General features: G+C 35.8%; 1 protein-coding gene across 9 annotated transcripts in view; it reads right to left on the bottom strand.

Moving 5' to 3' along the window:
- CRPPA (CDP-L-ribitol pyrophosphorylase A) overlaps positions 1-12,899 on the bottom strand; it is a 328,167-nt gene that overhangs the window by 45,756 nt on the left and 269,512 nt on the right. For 2 of the 9 annotated variants that reach the window (XM_063667503.1, XM_054494929.2), the window contains one exon: positions 10,205-10,866. The exons of the other annotated variants lie outside the window; for them this stretch is intronic. In XM_063667503.1, the coding sequence (XP_063523573.1) occupies positions 10,849-10,866 (18 nt within the window). In that variant the 3' untranslated portion in view covers positions 10,205-10,848. Of the gene's footprint in view, positions 1-10,204; positions 10,867-12,899 lie in introns of those variants that run through there. 9 annotated transcript variants of the gene reach the window in all.

Here is a 12,899-nt window from a genome sequence, read left to right as displayed (position 1 = left end):
TTCATATCCAGCCAAACTAAGCTTCATAAGTGAAGGAGAAATAAAATACTTTACAGACAAGCAAATGCTGAGAGATTTTGTCACCACCAGGCCTGCCCTAAAAGAGCTCCTGAAGGAAGCGCTAAACATGGAAAGGCACAACCGGTACCAGCCACTGCAAAATCATACCGAAATGTAAAGAACATCGAGACTAGGAAAAGACTGCATCAACTAACGAGCAAAATATCCAGCTAACATCATAATGACAGGATCAAATTCACACATAACAATATTAACTTTAAATGTAAATGGACTAAATGCTCCAATTAAAAGACACAGACTGGCAAACTGGATAAAGACTCAAGACCCATCAGTGTGCTGTATTCAGGAAACCCATCTCACGTGCAGAGACACACATAGGCTCAAAATAAAAGGATGGAGGAAGATCTACCAAGCAAATGGAAAACAAAAAAAGGCAGGGGTTGCAATCCTAGTCTCTGATAAAACAGACTTTAAACCAACAAAGATCAAAAGAGACAAAGAAGGCCATTACATAATGGTAAAGGGATTAATTCAACAAGAAGAGCTAACTATCCTAAATATATATGCACCCAATACAGGAGCACCCAGATTCATAAAGCAAGTCCTGAGTGACCTACAAAGAGACTTAGACTCCCACACATTAATAATGGGAGACTTTAACACCCCACTATCAACATTAGACAGATCAACGAGACAGAAAGTCAACAAGGATACCCAGGAATTGAACTCAGCTCTGCACCAAGCAGACCTAATAGACATCTACAGAACTCTCCGCCACCACTTAAATTTCAAAGGTCATCAGGCAGAGCTTCAGGCTTGGGATCCCACCCGTGGAGAGTCACAGTATAGGACCGAAGCCAGTAGGGCAAAGCCTAGGCAGTGAACAACTATAGGGGAAGGGGTACTGCAAACAGCTTCCATTAGGGCAATACCTAGCAGAGCTGCAGTGGGCGGGAATACCAAAAGCCTTGGGGAACCACCTCCTGCCTGGCAAAGCTATAGGGGTAAGACTGCCAGCTCCATGGGCCTAGAGAAAAGAGTATGGAACCAAAGAGTCATCTTGAGCCTTATGAACTAATGGCATTTGCCTTAGGTTTTGAACTTACCTAGGACTGGTTACTCCTTTCTTCTTTTCTATTATCCTCTTTCAGAGTGGCAATGTCCATCGTATGCCTGTAACATTATTGTATTTTGGAAACATATAACGTGTTTGTTTCACAGGTTCCCAGCTAGAGAACAATTTGCCTCTGGAGACCTTGACTACAGTGATGAAGACAGGATCTAAACAAAAGAGTCTTAGACATATAATGAAGAAAGCACATATAGAATTCTCTCATTGAAAGAGAATAGAAAGGATTAAGAATGACTAGGACTTTGTAAAGGGAAAATAGTACTCAAAAAAGTAAAATTAGAGAAGTATATGTTTTAATGAGGTGAGAATGAGGTAGAAAGTGGAAAAAGAGATTGAGTAAATGATTTCTTCATATGAAACTAAATTCTATAGTAGGTTTTATAATACCATTGACTCTTGAACCACATAAGCTTGAACTGCATGGGTTTACTTATATGCAAATTTTTAAAAAGGAAATTTACTGAAAATTTTTTTGGAGATTTGCAACAATTTGTAAAAATTGGCAAACACTATAGCTCAGAAATATCAAAAAAATAAAAAGTTAGGTATGTCATGAATGCACAAAATATATGTAGATGCTAGTCTGTTTTATCATTTACTATAAAATATGCCCAAATCTATTGTAAAAAGTTAATATTTGGCTGGGCATGGTGGTTCATGCCTGAAGTTCCAGCACTCTGAGATGCTGAGGTGGGAGGACTGACGGAGCTCAGGAGTTTGAGACTAGTCTGGGAAACATAGTGAGACCATGTCTCTACAAAAAATACAAAAATTAGTCAGGCATAGTGGTCTGTGTCAGTATCTCCAGCTACTTGGGATACTGAGGTGGGGGGATCACTTGAGCCTGGGAGGTCAAAGCACTTGAAGTCAGGAGTTCAAGACTAGCCTGGACAACATGGTGAAATCCCATCTCTACTAAAAATCAAAAAAGTTAATTGGGTATGGTGGTGCATTACTGTAGTCCCAGCTACTTGGGAGACTGATGCATGAGAATTGCTTGAACCCAGGAGGTGGAAGTTGCAGTGAGCTAAAATCACACCACTGCACTCCAGACTGAGTGATGGAGTGAGCGTCTGTCTCAAAAAAAAAAAGTTAAAATTTATCAAAACTCAATGCACACAACCACTTACAGACAATACACAGCACCACTTGCAGTCAAGAGAAATGTAAACACATTTATAGTATTAAGCTACAACTGCATAAAATTAAGTGTAATACATACTATACTACTGTAATAATTTCATAGCCACCTCCTGTCGCTATTTCAGTGGGCTCGAGTGTTGCAAGTATCTGCTTAAAATGCTGTGTGATGCTAATCATCTCCATATGAGCAGTTCATCTCTCTAGTAAAATGTGTTATGATAGTAAAAAGTGATCTCCCATGGTTCTTAGGTATTTTTCATCATGTTTAGTGTAATACTGTAAACCTTGCATAACACCATGGGAGCCATAAAAGTACCACTGATGATGCTGGAAGTGCTCTCAAAAAGTTAAGAAAAGTCATGGCATTACCAAACAAAAAAGCTGAAATGCTTGATATGTACCACAGATTTAGGTCTGCAGCTGAGGATGCCTTCCATTTCAGAGGATTCATCTTGTAAAGAAAGAGATGAGGTAAACTTACCGTATCAACAAACACAGTATTGTAAATGTCCTTATGATTTTCTTAACATCTTCTTAACATCCTCCTTATGATTTTCTTTTTTTCTCTTTTTTTTTTCTGAGACGGAGTCTCGCTCTGTCGCCCAGGCTGGAGTGCAGTGGCGCGATCTCAGCTCACTGTAAGCTCCGCTTCCCGGGTTCACGCCATTCTCCTGCCTCAGCCTCCCGAGTAGCTGGGACTACAGGCGCCCGCCACCACGCCCGGCTAATTTTTTGTATTTTTAGTAGAGACGGGGTTTCACCATGTTAGTCAGGATGGTCTCAATCTCCTGACCTCGTGATCTGCTCACCTGGGCCTCCTAAAGTGCTGGGATTACAGGCGTGAGATGCCACGCACGGACCTTATGATTTTCTTAACATCTTTTCCCTAGCTTACTTTATCGTAAGAATACAGTATATAATACATACAGCATACAGCAGGGGTCTGCAACACCCAGGCCACAGACCACTACCAGTCCATAGCCTGTTAGAACCTAATGATAAATGTAATACACTTGAATCATCCTGAAACCATCCTCCCACCGACCCCTGTCCATGGAAAAATTGTCTTCCATGAAACTGGTCCCTGGTGACAAAAAGGTTGGGGACTGCTGGCATACAAAATATGTATTAATCAATTATGTTACCAGTAAGGCATCCGGTCAACAGTAGGTTAGTAGTCAAGTTTTCGGAGAGTCAAAAGTTTTACACACATTTGACCGCATGAGGTTCAATGCCCCAACCCAATGTTGTTCAAGGGTATAATAATCAATAATCAATGATCAACAACACTTGCTGAAGTTTCAACAGATAAGTAAAAACAAAAATAAGATTAAATGGTAACAGAAATGACCTAAAAATATGGGCAACCCTGATATTTCTAAGACTTGCTTTTGTAAATTACAATTGAATCACAGCCAGATCATGTACAAATTTATTAATTGTCAAAATATTAGAAATGCTCCTAAAAAGTGCACACAACTAAATCTAATCATAAAGCAAAGGTAGCGTGAAAAGACTTAAGTGAATACTATGTAAATTTTTTCTGAAAAATACACAAAAATTTTATATTATGATCCCTTACTCATATACCTGTTTTGTTGTCTGGATTTTTGTATCATGTTTCCTTTAAGTGGAACACACTATATTAAATTCATAAATAACTAACACTAGGAACCCTTGGCCAATATCTCAAAGCCATATTATTCCAGTATTCCTGGAGGAAGCAATGGGGAAGGATGAATGATATTCTAACTTTTGAAGATCATGTTTACATCAATTGTTACATGCTCTTTGAATTGCTCACAACAAAACAGAAAAACTGCAAAGGTTTTTAAAACAGGATTAATCTAAAATGTATAGCCAGAAGGTTTTAATAAATCTAAGCAAGTATAGTGTCAAGCAAAATGTTAACATATACCTTTGTGAAGACCTCTGCTTGACTGGTCCTTGGATGTTTTGTGGTTAGGTAAGATTTTATTATATAAACTGTATATGGAGCCTTTATGCCTTATAATTATGTTAAGTGTTTGTGAAAGTTTCTTCAACTTATTTGGAATTTTGCTTCCTCAGCTGGCAGCAATTAGACCCAAAGACCACCAGAAATAATTCTTCAATCCCTTTTGGAATCCCCAAACTTGTTATGAACACTTAAAGAAGCATACAGAAACATTACATTCTGATAAAAAGGCCAGAGGGAAGGTTATTCTTTTCCCTTAAAAAAGAAAAATTCTGCTCATAAATGATTCAAAAGCCAAAAAGAAATAATTCTACCAAGGTATGCAACTTTATCTAAAATCAGAGCCACCTTATGTAGAATTTTGTACTTTGATAATAACAGCTCACACAAATTATTGACTACTTCTTGCCCAGCCAGTATATTCATCTAACAAAGCAATTTCCATATGAGCAACCACAAACATTTGGGGCTTCAGTTGTTAATCTCCCATGAAAAACTATTTCCATAACTGTTTTAAACTTGTATATGGTAGTGATTATCTGTTTATCTCTGGAGCATGAAAATTCTTACAGTGCCCTTTATTATGTATTTATGTACCATTTTCCTTCCATGTCCTTGGCAGATGGAAGATTCACATCTTCCTCCCAGAAACAAAAGTAGAGAGGCGTGTTGCTTTCTTTACAATTGGCTTCTATTCTGTCTCCCAAATTCTCACATTATTGGGACTACTTCTTAACAGCTTTTCAATTTTCCCTTCTTAGCTAAAAATACAATTGTGTAATACTTGAAACCAACTAATTTGGAAGAGTAGATGAAATGCAAAATGAAGTTCATAATTCACTTTGACCACATAAATATAAAATCAAGTATTACATCTTTTACTACAAATCAGAAATTGATATTTTAAAAGTATAAAAATCCATTCAAGGTATTTAAATGTAGATCTATCTAAACTAAGATTTCTTGCATGCTTTTTATCAAGTTTGTAAATTAACTCATTTAATATACTTAATAACCATGAGATAAGAACATTGTTTCAGTTTCGTGGATGAGGAAAATAAACTTCACAAAGATTAAGTATCTCATCCAAGTTTAAAAAATAATGGTCCTGAGTATTACAATCAGTTCCATCTGAATTCAGACACTATTCTTTTTGTGACAATGTTGTATCCATTTTGAAGTTCAAGAAGGACCCAATTACAAACTAGACTGACTTCAAATACATAGATCCTGAAACAGAGTTACAATACAAATTATTGCCAACAATTGCTAAATATCACACATCCTTAAGGAACTCATAGTTACTGTTGGGCACAAACATCTTTATTTCCAGCTGTCCCCATTATGTTAAATATGTGGATATAAGATCTTCACTAAGATGATTTCCTGAGAGAAAGAAGGTGCCCACTGTTTACTGGGGTGAGGTGAGAGTAGTAGGAAGTTTATACACATATACATGCATACACAAACATTCTGTACACATAGATCTCTTAAAAATAAGATATGTATCTTTTAAAATTTATGTCTAGATTATGATATCTAAAAGTATTCCCTATATCTGATAGCTTTGAGCTCTATAATGTGGGCCAAGTTTAAACCCATTAAGATAATTTTTTAGAAACTATATTAAAAACAACAAAATCAAGGTCATATTTCAGAAAGTAGAACTGAGATGCTCAACTCTTCCAATCTAATATTTCAACCTTTTTGATGTGGTTAACCATGAGCTATGAGCTCAATCTTTGTGTTGCCCAAAATTCATATGTTGAAATCCTAAGGCCCCAGAGGCAGGACCTTTGGAAGGTGATTAGGTTATGAGGGTAGAGACTTCATGAATGGGATTAGTATGCTGCTTAAAGAAGCTCCAGAAAGCTGCCTCGCTCATCTTCCATGTGAGGAAACAGGCAGGAGCCACCGTCTATGAACCAGGAATCAGGTCCTCACCAAACACTGAACATGCCAGTGCTTAACCTTGAACTTCCCAGCTTCCAAAACTACAAGAAATAAATTTCTGTTGTTTATAAGCTACCTAGTGTATAGCTTACAACAGCCCAAACAGACTAAGACACCTCAGGAAAGAAGCAGAATAAATGGATGAAGGAAAATATTTTATCTTTATTTGATATATTGCTGTATTTTGAAAATTATTCTCTAAAAAATGGGCTCATGTATTAACTTTTTTAAAAATGATAATAGCAACAAAGACAGCATTCAAAATTAAACATTCAAAGGAGGGTTGAATTTTAGAGACAGCTACACAAAATCTCCTTTTATTAGCATATGATTAAGAATACTATATAATATTTAAACTGATTTTCAATTATCTGATCCCAACAAGACATTTAACTTTTCTTTCAATTAGACTGATCCTATATTTTAGTTTTATTAGAATATCCAATATTTTGATGGTTTTGTTTTTTTCTAAGCATTTCCTACAGAAAACTATCTTGGGAATAAACTTAATAAACAATTCTGCACCAGCCTTAAAGATAACTATAACCTTTGCTTTTTTATTACCACAGTGTATGCAGTACACAAACCATGATGAATTGTACAATAAATGCTTGTAATTATAATTTTATACGAAATATGAGCACTGAGTGTTCATTAAACTAGTAATGCTTCATTAAAACCTAAGAAAATGTCCTATAGGAAAATATTTTACAGCATAAGCTTTATTCTTTTTTGAAGTGACAAGAAATAGATAACATAAATATTAAGACAACAATAAAACCAGCATGCTGTGAAAGTCAGCAAAGTTAAAAGATCATAAACTATGTCAACAATTTATATGTATATATATTTGACTTATTTCTCCATCCGAAGCCTTTATAGCTAAAGATACTTATGTGAAAACAAGATAATCATTTCTAAAGAATGTATGCTGTTTACTTACCACCTACAATAATAAAATTTCAGGTAGAACAATTGATTTACAGCTGAATTATCTACAATGCCTCAAGAAGAGAATTTGTCTGTGCAAGGATAGCACTGGCAAAGGTACTACATCTCAAAGTAAAGGGGAAAAGCTAAAATTATCTTTTAGTATGGCCTGTGAAATGTAGAAAATTTGAAATACCTTCAAAAACTGTATACCAAGAATATTTTAGAATAATTTAAAAGCTTTTAAGTGAACATGAGAGGGTATCCAAATTATACTGTAAGTCTACATTTACCTATATTAACCTATGCTTCATGTTTTATCTACCATCAATTAGAAGTGAGCTTGTTGTAACTGCAATCCTACACAAGCTCCAAAGCATAAAAACAGGGAAAAAATGTAATTTGATGGCTTTGATATACTTTTCTCATTACATAAAAATGTCTACATCTTACAAAATTAAAGAATAGTGTAATTTTCTTTAAAATTATCTTATACTTTGACCAATGGTAGAGAGTAAGAATGAGTTAAAATAGCTATTAAACACTGTAAAGGGCCCATTTACCCCCCACACACATTTTTTTTTTTTGTCTGTTTGTTTGTTTTGAGATGGAGTTTTGCTCCTGTCGCCCAGGCAAGAGTGCAATGGCACGATCTCGGCTCACTGCAACATCTGCCTCCCAGGTTCAAGCAATTCTCCTGCCTTGGCCTCCTGAGTAGCTGGGATTACAGGTGCTCGCGACCATACCCAGCTAATTTTTGTATTTTTAGTAGATATGGGTTTTCACCATGTTGGTCAGGTTGGTCTCAAACTCCTGACCTCAAGTGATCCACCCACCTCAGCCTCCCAAAGTGCTGGGATTACAGGTGTGAGCTACCACGCCTGGCCAATTTACCCCCTTTATGAGCTCACTTCAAATGAGAGAGCCATTAAAACTAATAATTGAGGATGAGGCAGCGTGGAGTATTTGGAGGAATCCAAGGAGGTGGAAACAGTAGTCTAGTAAAAGATCTGAGACTTAAGAACACTGTGACTTTGGGTAAATCATTAAGCTTCTTAATTTTCTTTTTTCCTTTGCAAAGCAGAGGCAACAAAACTTGACCTGTACATCCCTGAACCTTCCTGTTCATGCCAGAATTTGTCTAAGGTTTAAATGAAAAGTCCAAGAAAGTCCTCATCAAATATAACATTTTATGAAGTTACTTCTCATACACATTTTATGACTGATTCATTTGATATTACTTGGGGTAAAGGTAAATTTAAAACCTTATATAATGAGTTTTTCATATCTAAATATTATTAACACTAAAATATTAGTTTGGTGCAAAAGTTACTGCGGTTTTTGTGATTAATTTTAATGTTAAAAACTGCGATTACTTTTGCACCAACCTAATAAAACAGAAATGCTATCTAGAAACCAGAAGCTTCTATCTTTTTCTTTCAACTTGATTATACTTGCCTTCGGATCCCTTTTGCCTGGTATATAGTAAACCCAGGAAAAATCGATCAATAAAGGAAGAAAAGAAAAGAAATGTGTCTCTTGCATTACCCAGGCTCAACTCTGCCACATGATTTAAGAATTAACACAATTTAAATATTCCCAACATAGATACTTTATTTCTATTTTTGGTATTTAAAGATTAACCACCTAGAATTCCATCACTTTTCCAGATCAGATAATCTGCTACAAGATGCAGAAAAGTATCTTGTTTGACATACTCTGTCTGGTTAGCCATACTTCCCATAGACATAATTAAATTTAAGATTACTAGTATCTTGACACCATTAAGATTTCTGTTAAAAAAAAGTCAAGTAAAATTATTCTTTTTGATTAAATATACTCAAAGGAATAATATACAAGATAGAGGAAAAATGAAAATGTAAGTACCATATTTATGTTATTATAAATACTACTGGTTTTTAATTTTTAGTTAATTATTCATTTAGAGACAGAGTCTCACTCTGTTGCCCAGGCTGGACTGCAGTGGTGTGATCTCAGTTCACTACAATGTCCACCTCCCAGGTTCAAGTGATTCTTGTGCCTCAGGCTCCTGAGTAGCTGGGACTACAGGCATGCATCACCATGCCAGGCAATGCCAGGCTAATTTTTTTTTTTTTTTGTATTTTAGTAGAGATGGGGTTTCACCATGTTGCCCAGGCTGGTCTCAAAATCCTAAGCTCAGGCAATCCACTGGCCTTGGCCTCCCAGAGTGCTAAGATTACAGGCGTGACCCACTGCGCCCAGTCCTATACTACTGATTTTTAAGAAGTATGGCCGCACATGATTTAGTCATACAAATTATTACACAGACACATAAGGACATAACATATAAAGTTGAATCAACAGAAGCCCCAGACGTGATCTGTGAAATACTTCTGCAGAGCAGTTTGCAAACTATGGCATTATATAATCCTTTTTATCTCAGTCTTGTATAGAACGCCCTTTCTGATTCACAGGAGACTTTCATCAGGTTTGAATTTTTTGCAGACAGCAGTTTCAATGGGTATCAAAAATTCCCCAGCATCTCCTGTATATCTTTTCCAGTAGTCCAGAATGTTATTTATAAATTTCTGCCATTTCTTACCAATAAAATACCTTTTAACGGGTCATGAAATACTAAGAACTATTCATTCATTTATTGTTTATCAAACTGTTTTTTGAGCACCCAGTATGCCCCAAGCACTAAGGAAAAGCATGGAACATTTCACATGAAAAAGGAACCAATGCACAACATCTGCTTGTGAATGCCTAAAACTGACTAATGGACCTGATACTAAGAACCTTGCCTAGACTAAACATTCCCCACTTGTCTAAGATCTCATTTCCCATGTCTTCTTCTTTCCATGTTGATTGGCATCTTGGACCAGAGGTCAAGAAACTATTGCCCTCTGACCAAATCCAGGCTGTCTCCTGTTTTTATAATTCAAGTGCCATTGGGACACAGCTGTCCATTCATTTATGATTTGTCTATGGCTGCTTTATCACTGCAATTGTATTTGAGTACTCCAAAACCCCTATATCTTCCTAAATCCTTTATAGGAAAAAGAAAACACCAATTTATAAATAAATTATTTTGAAACCTAGGTTTTAATATACACATTCTGAAATATTTAATCAATACTCAGCATCTGATTTGTATAAAAATTATCAAGAACCATTTTCTCCATCTATTCTTCTGTAATTTATGCAAATAAACAGACCCTAATTAAGATAACAGCTGTTCAGAAATTTTGATTTAGTGTTCAACAAAACTAAAAAATCTGAAATATTAAACACAAGATAATTTAAGTGAGCTAATATTAATATTAAAACATTTCATTTTAAAGGGCATATCAAGAAGGCATCATATTATTCTATCATTCGCTGTAATTCTTATCCTTCTCAAGCTAGTAATCATCAGTGTGTTAGAAGGATTCTTTAATCACTACATTTGAAACTGCATAAGAAAAACTCAAGCCAAACATCTGTATGAGTGATTTTATGTAAGCCTTGATCTTCCACTCAGTATAATATATGCATGTACTCATCTACCAATGTCAAACATTCAACTTGCACATTATTCTTTTTCTGGCTTAAAGAAAACAGAAATTTATTTTCAGAGGCTGGGTGTCAAGCGCTCGTGTGGTGCTCCTTGGGTCAGACTGTCCTCTATCCTGTCACCCTGCCATCCCAGATCATTGTCCTCACACACACTGTCATAGATGGCCCATCCTCATGGCTGAATTTCAGCCTGTAAGAGAGAGGAAATAGGGGAAGGGGAAGGAGAATCACCTTTCTCTTTAAGAAAACCACCAAGAAATTATACACATTATATGTACACGTGAACAGAATTTAAATCAAATGGCATAGCTAGCTCCACAAGTTCTGTTACCTAAGAGACATAAACGAGAACGGATATTAAGGGGCATCTAAGAGCTCTGCCACAGCTATGGACTGGCTTCTACATTTGAACTACGGCAAAAGAATTTTCTTCTTTTTTTTAGTTTTTATTTTAGGTTCAGGGCTACAGGTGCAGGTTTGTTATATAGGTAAACTCGTGTCACAGAGGTTTGTTGTATGTTATTTCATCGCCTAGGTACTAAGCCTAGTACTCAATAGTCATTTTTTTCTGCTTCCCTCTCTCCTCCCAACTAACTTGTACATTAATTTAAATAATGGACCACACTTAATGTGAAACAGTTTCCTCTTTCAAGAATAAAGTTCTACATTGTTGTATTAAAGAGATTGTACAGGAAGAGAAAAACTTTATTTACAATTTGAGTTGCTTGGTAATTTGAATATAAATGCTGATAAAACTTTTAGATGTTGAGTTATTCTTGGTCAAATAGATCTTCCAAAGTAGTTCCCACTTCTTTAAGTAAAATCTGTGATAAGGGTTTTCCTAGGTTTGTATTTACACACTATTATTTTAAATTCATTTGGACACTTTCATAGCCTACTTAAAATGCAACACCTAAACTGTAGTATAGATCTGTAATAATTCTCCCCATGAGAATAATATATAATTCAAAATTCTGTCCTGTGTTAAATTCTAATGAGGTAATAATCAATTTTGCATTTTTAGAACATTAATGCATTATAAAATAACTGGCACAAAGAGTAATGAATCTCAACGCTAGTTCACCTATAACTTACTTTGTTCATGTCCAGATAAAGTTTGTAATAACAATTCACCAAGATGATTTAAAGGTGAATAATAAATGCCAGAAATAAATCAAGAACAAAATAATTATAGTAAAGACTTGTAACTAGGTAGGGTTGGCAGTTTTATACTGTATTCAAAGCTCACAGTTGACAATGTTGGAAAAAGAAAAATATATTTTATTGTCTTGTATTTGGCTGAGTTATTGCAAACAAGGTACTGAGAACAGTTCCTGGCAGAGAGTAGACAGCACCCAAAGTCTGCATCACAATCATTACCACCATCACCATTATTATCACATCTTAGAAATAAAACAAAAACAGAAAACCTCACCTGCAGACAATTTTCCTCTCTGGGAGTGAAGCAGTTGAGAGTACAAGAGATGAAACTGTATGTTTCTGGATATTTACAAGGTGAACATTTCCACCATTTGGGAAAGGTTTATCACAAGACACTCAAGGAATAAAAAACTTCTCTTTGGCACAACAATGTCAATATTAAAGTTAGTGGAAATACAGGGCAAAGAAAGGGAGGCAGTGAAATCTATGAAGAGATGTATTTAAGCCAAGGGTAAGTAGGATAATAAGTATCCATAGAGACCAGTTTATGATCACCTGGAATGAGGTACCAACAAGGTCACTGCCTGTACAACTGCTACTCATTCCCCAAAGGAATCCTAAAATGCTGGATACCTAATTCTGACTGAAGAAATATTAATAAAGTCTATTGCTCTCTGACAGGGGAATGATGGAGCTATTGGTTTCTGTAGTTATGTATAAAGCACTAGTGTACCAAGTATCACTCTCTCTTAATGGTACCACAACACATTAGCAATGGAAAAAGCAATGGAATAAGAAGGTACGGTTAGATGTTTAAACTGTAAAATGCAGGGCAATTTTCAGAAAAGACACTTCTAGAGGGGTACCATCTGAAAAAGTATGGCAGTTGTCCCACCAAGTGGTAACCAACACCTGAACTACATTGGTCACAACAAAAACAACAACAAAATAAAAGAAAGGTGGGTAATGTTGAAAAAACAGAATTAGAATCCAGAACATTTGGAGGGGTATATTGACAAGATGGGGGAGCAGGAGGAGGTCCTCACACTGAATTCCTCTACA

This window comes from Pongo pygmaeus, chromosome 6, assembly GCF_028885625.2.
Source record: "Pongo pygmaeus isolate AG05252 chromosome 6, NHGRI_mPonPyg2-v2.0_pri, whole genome shotgun sequence".
Classification (NCBI taxonomy): Eukaryota; Metazoa; Chordata; class Mammalia; order Primates; family Hominidae; genus Pongo; species Pongo pygmaeus.
The sequence above is the reverse complement of the archived record's forward strand: the minus strand, read 5'-3'. Positions and strand labels throughout refer to the sequence as shown.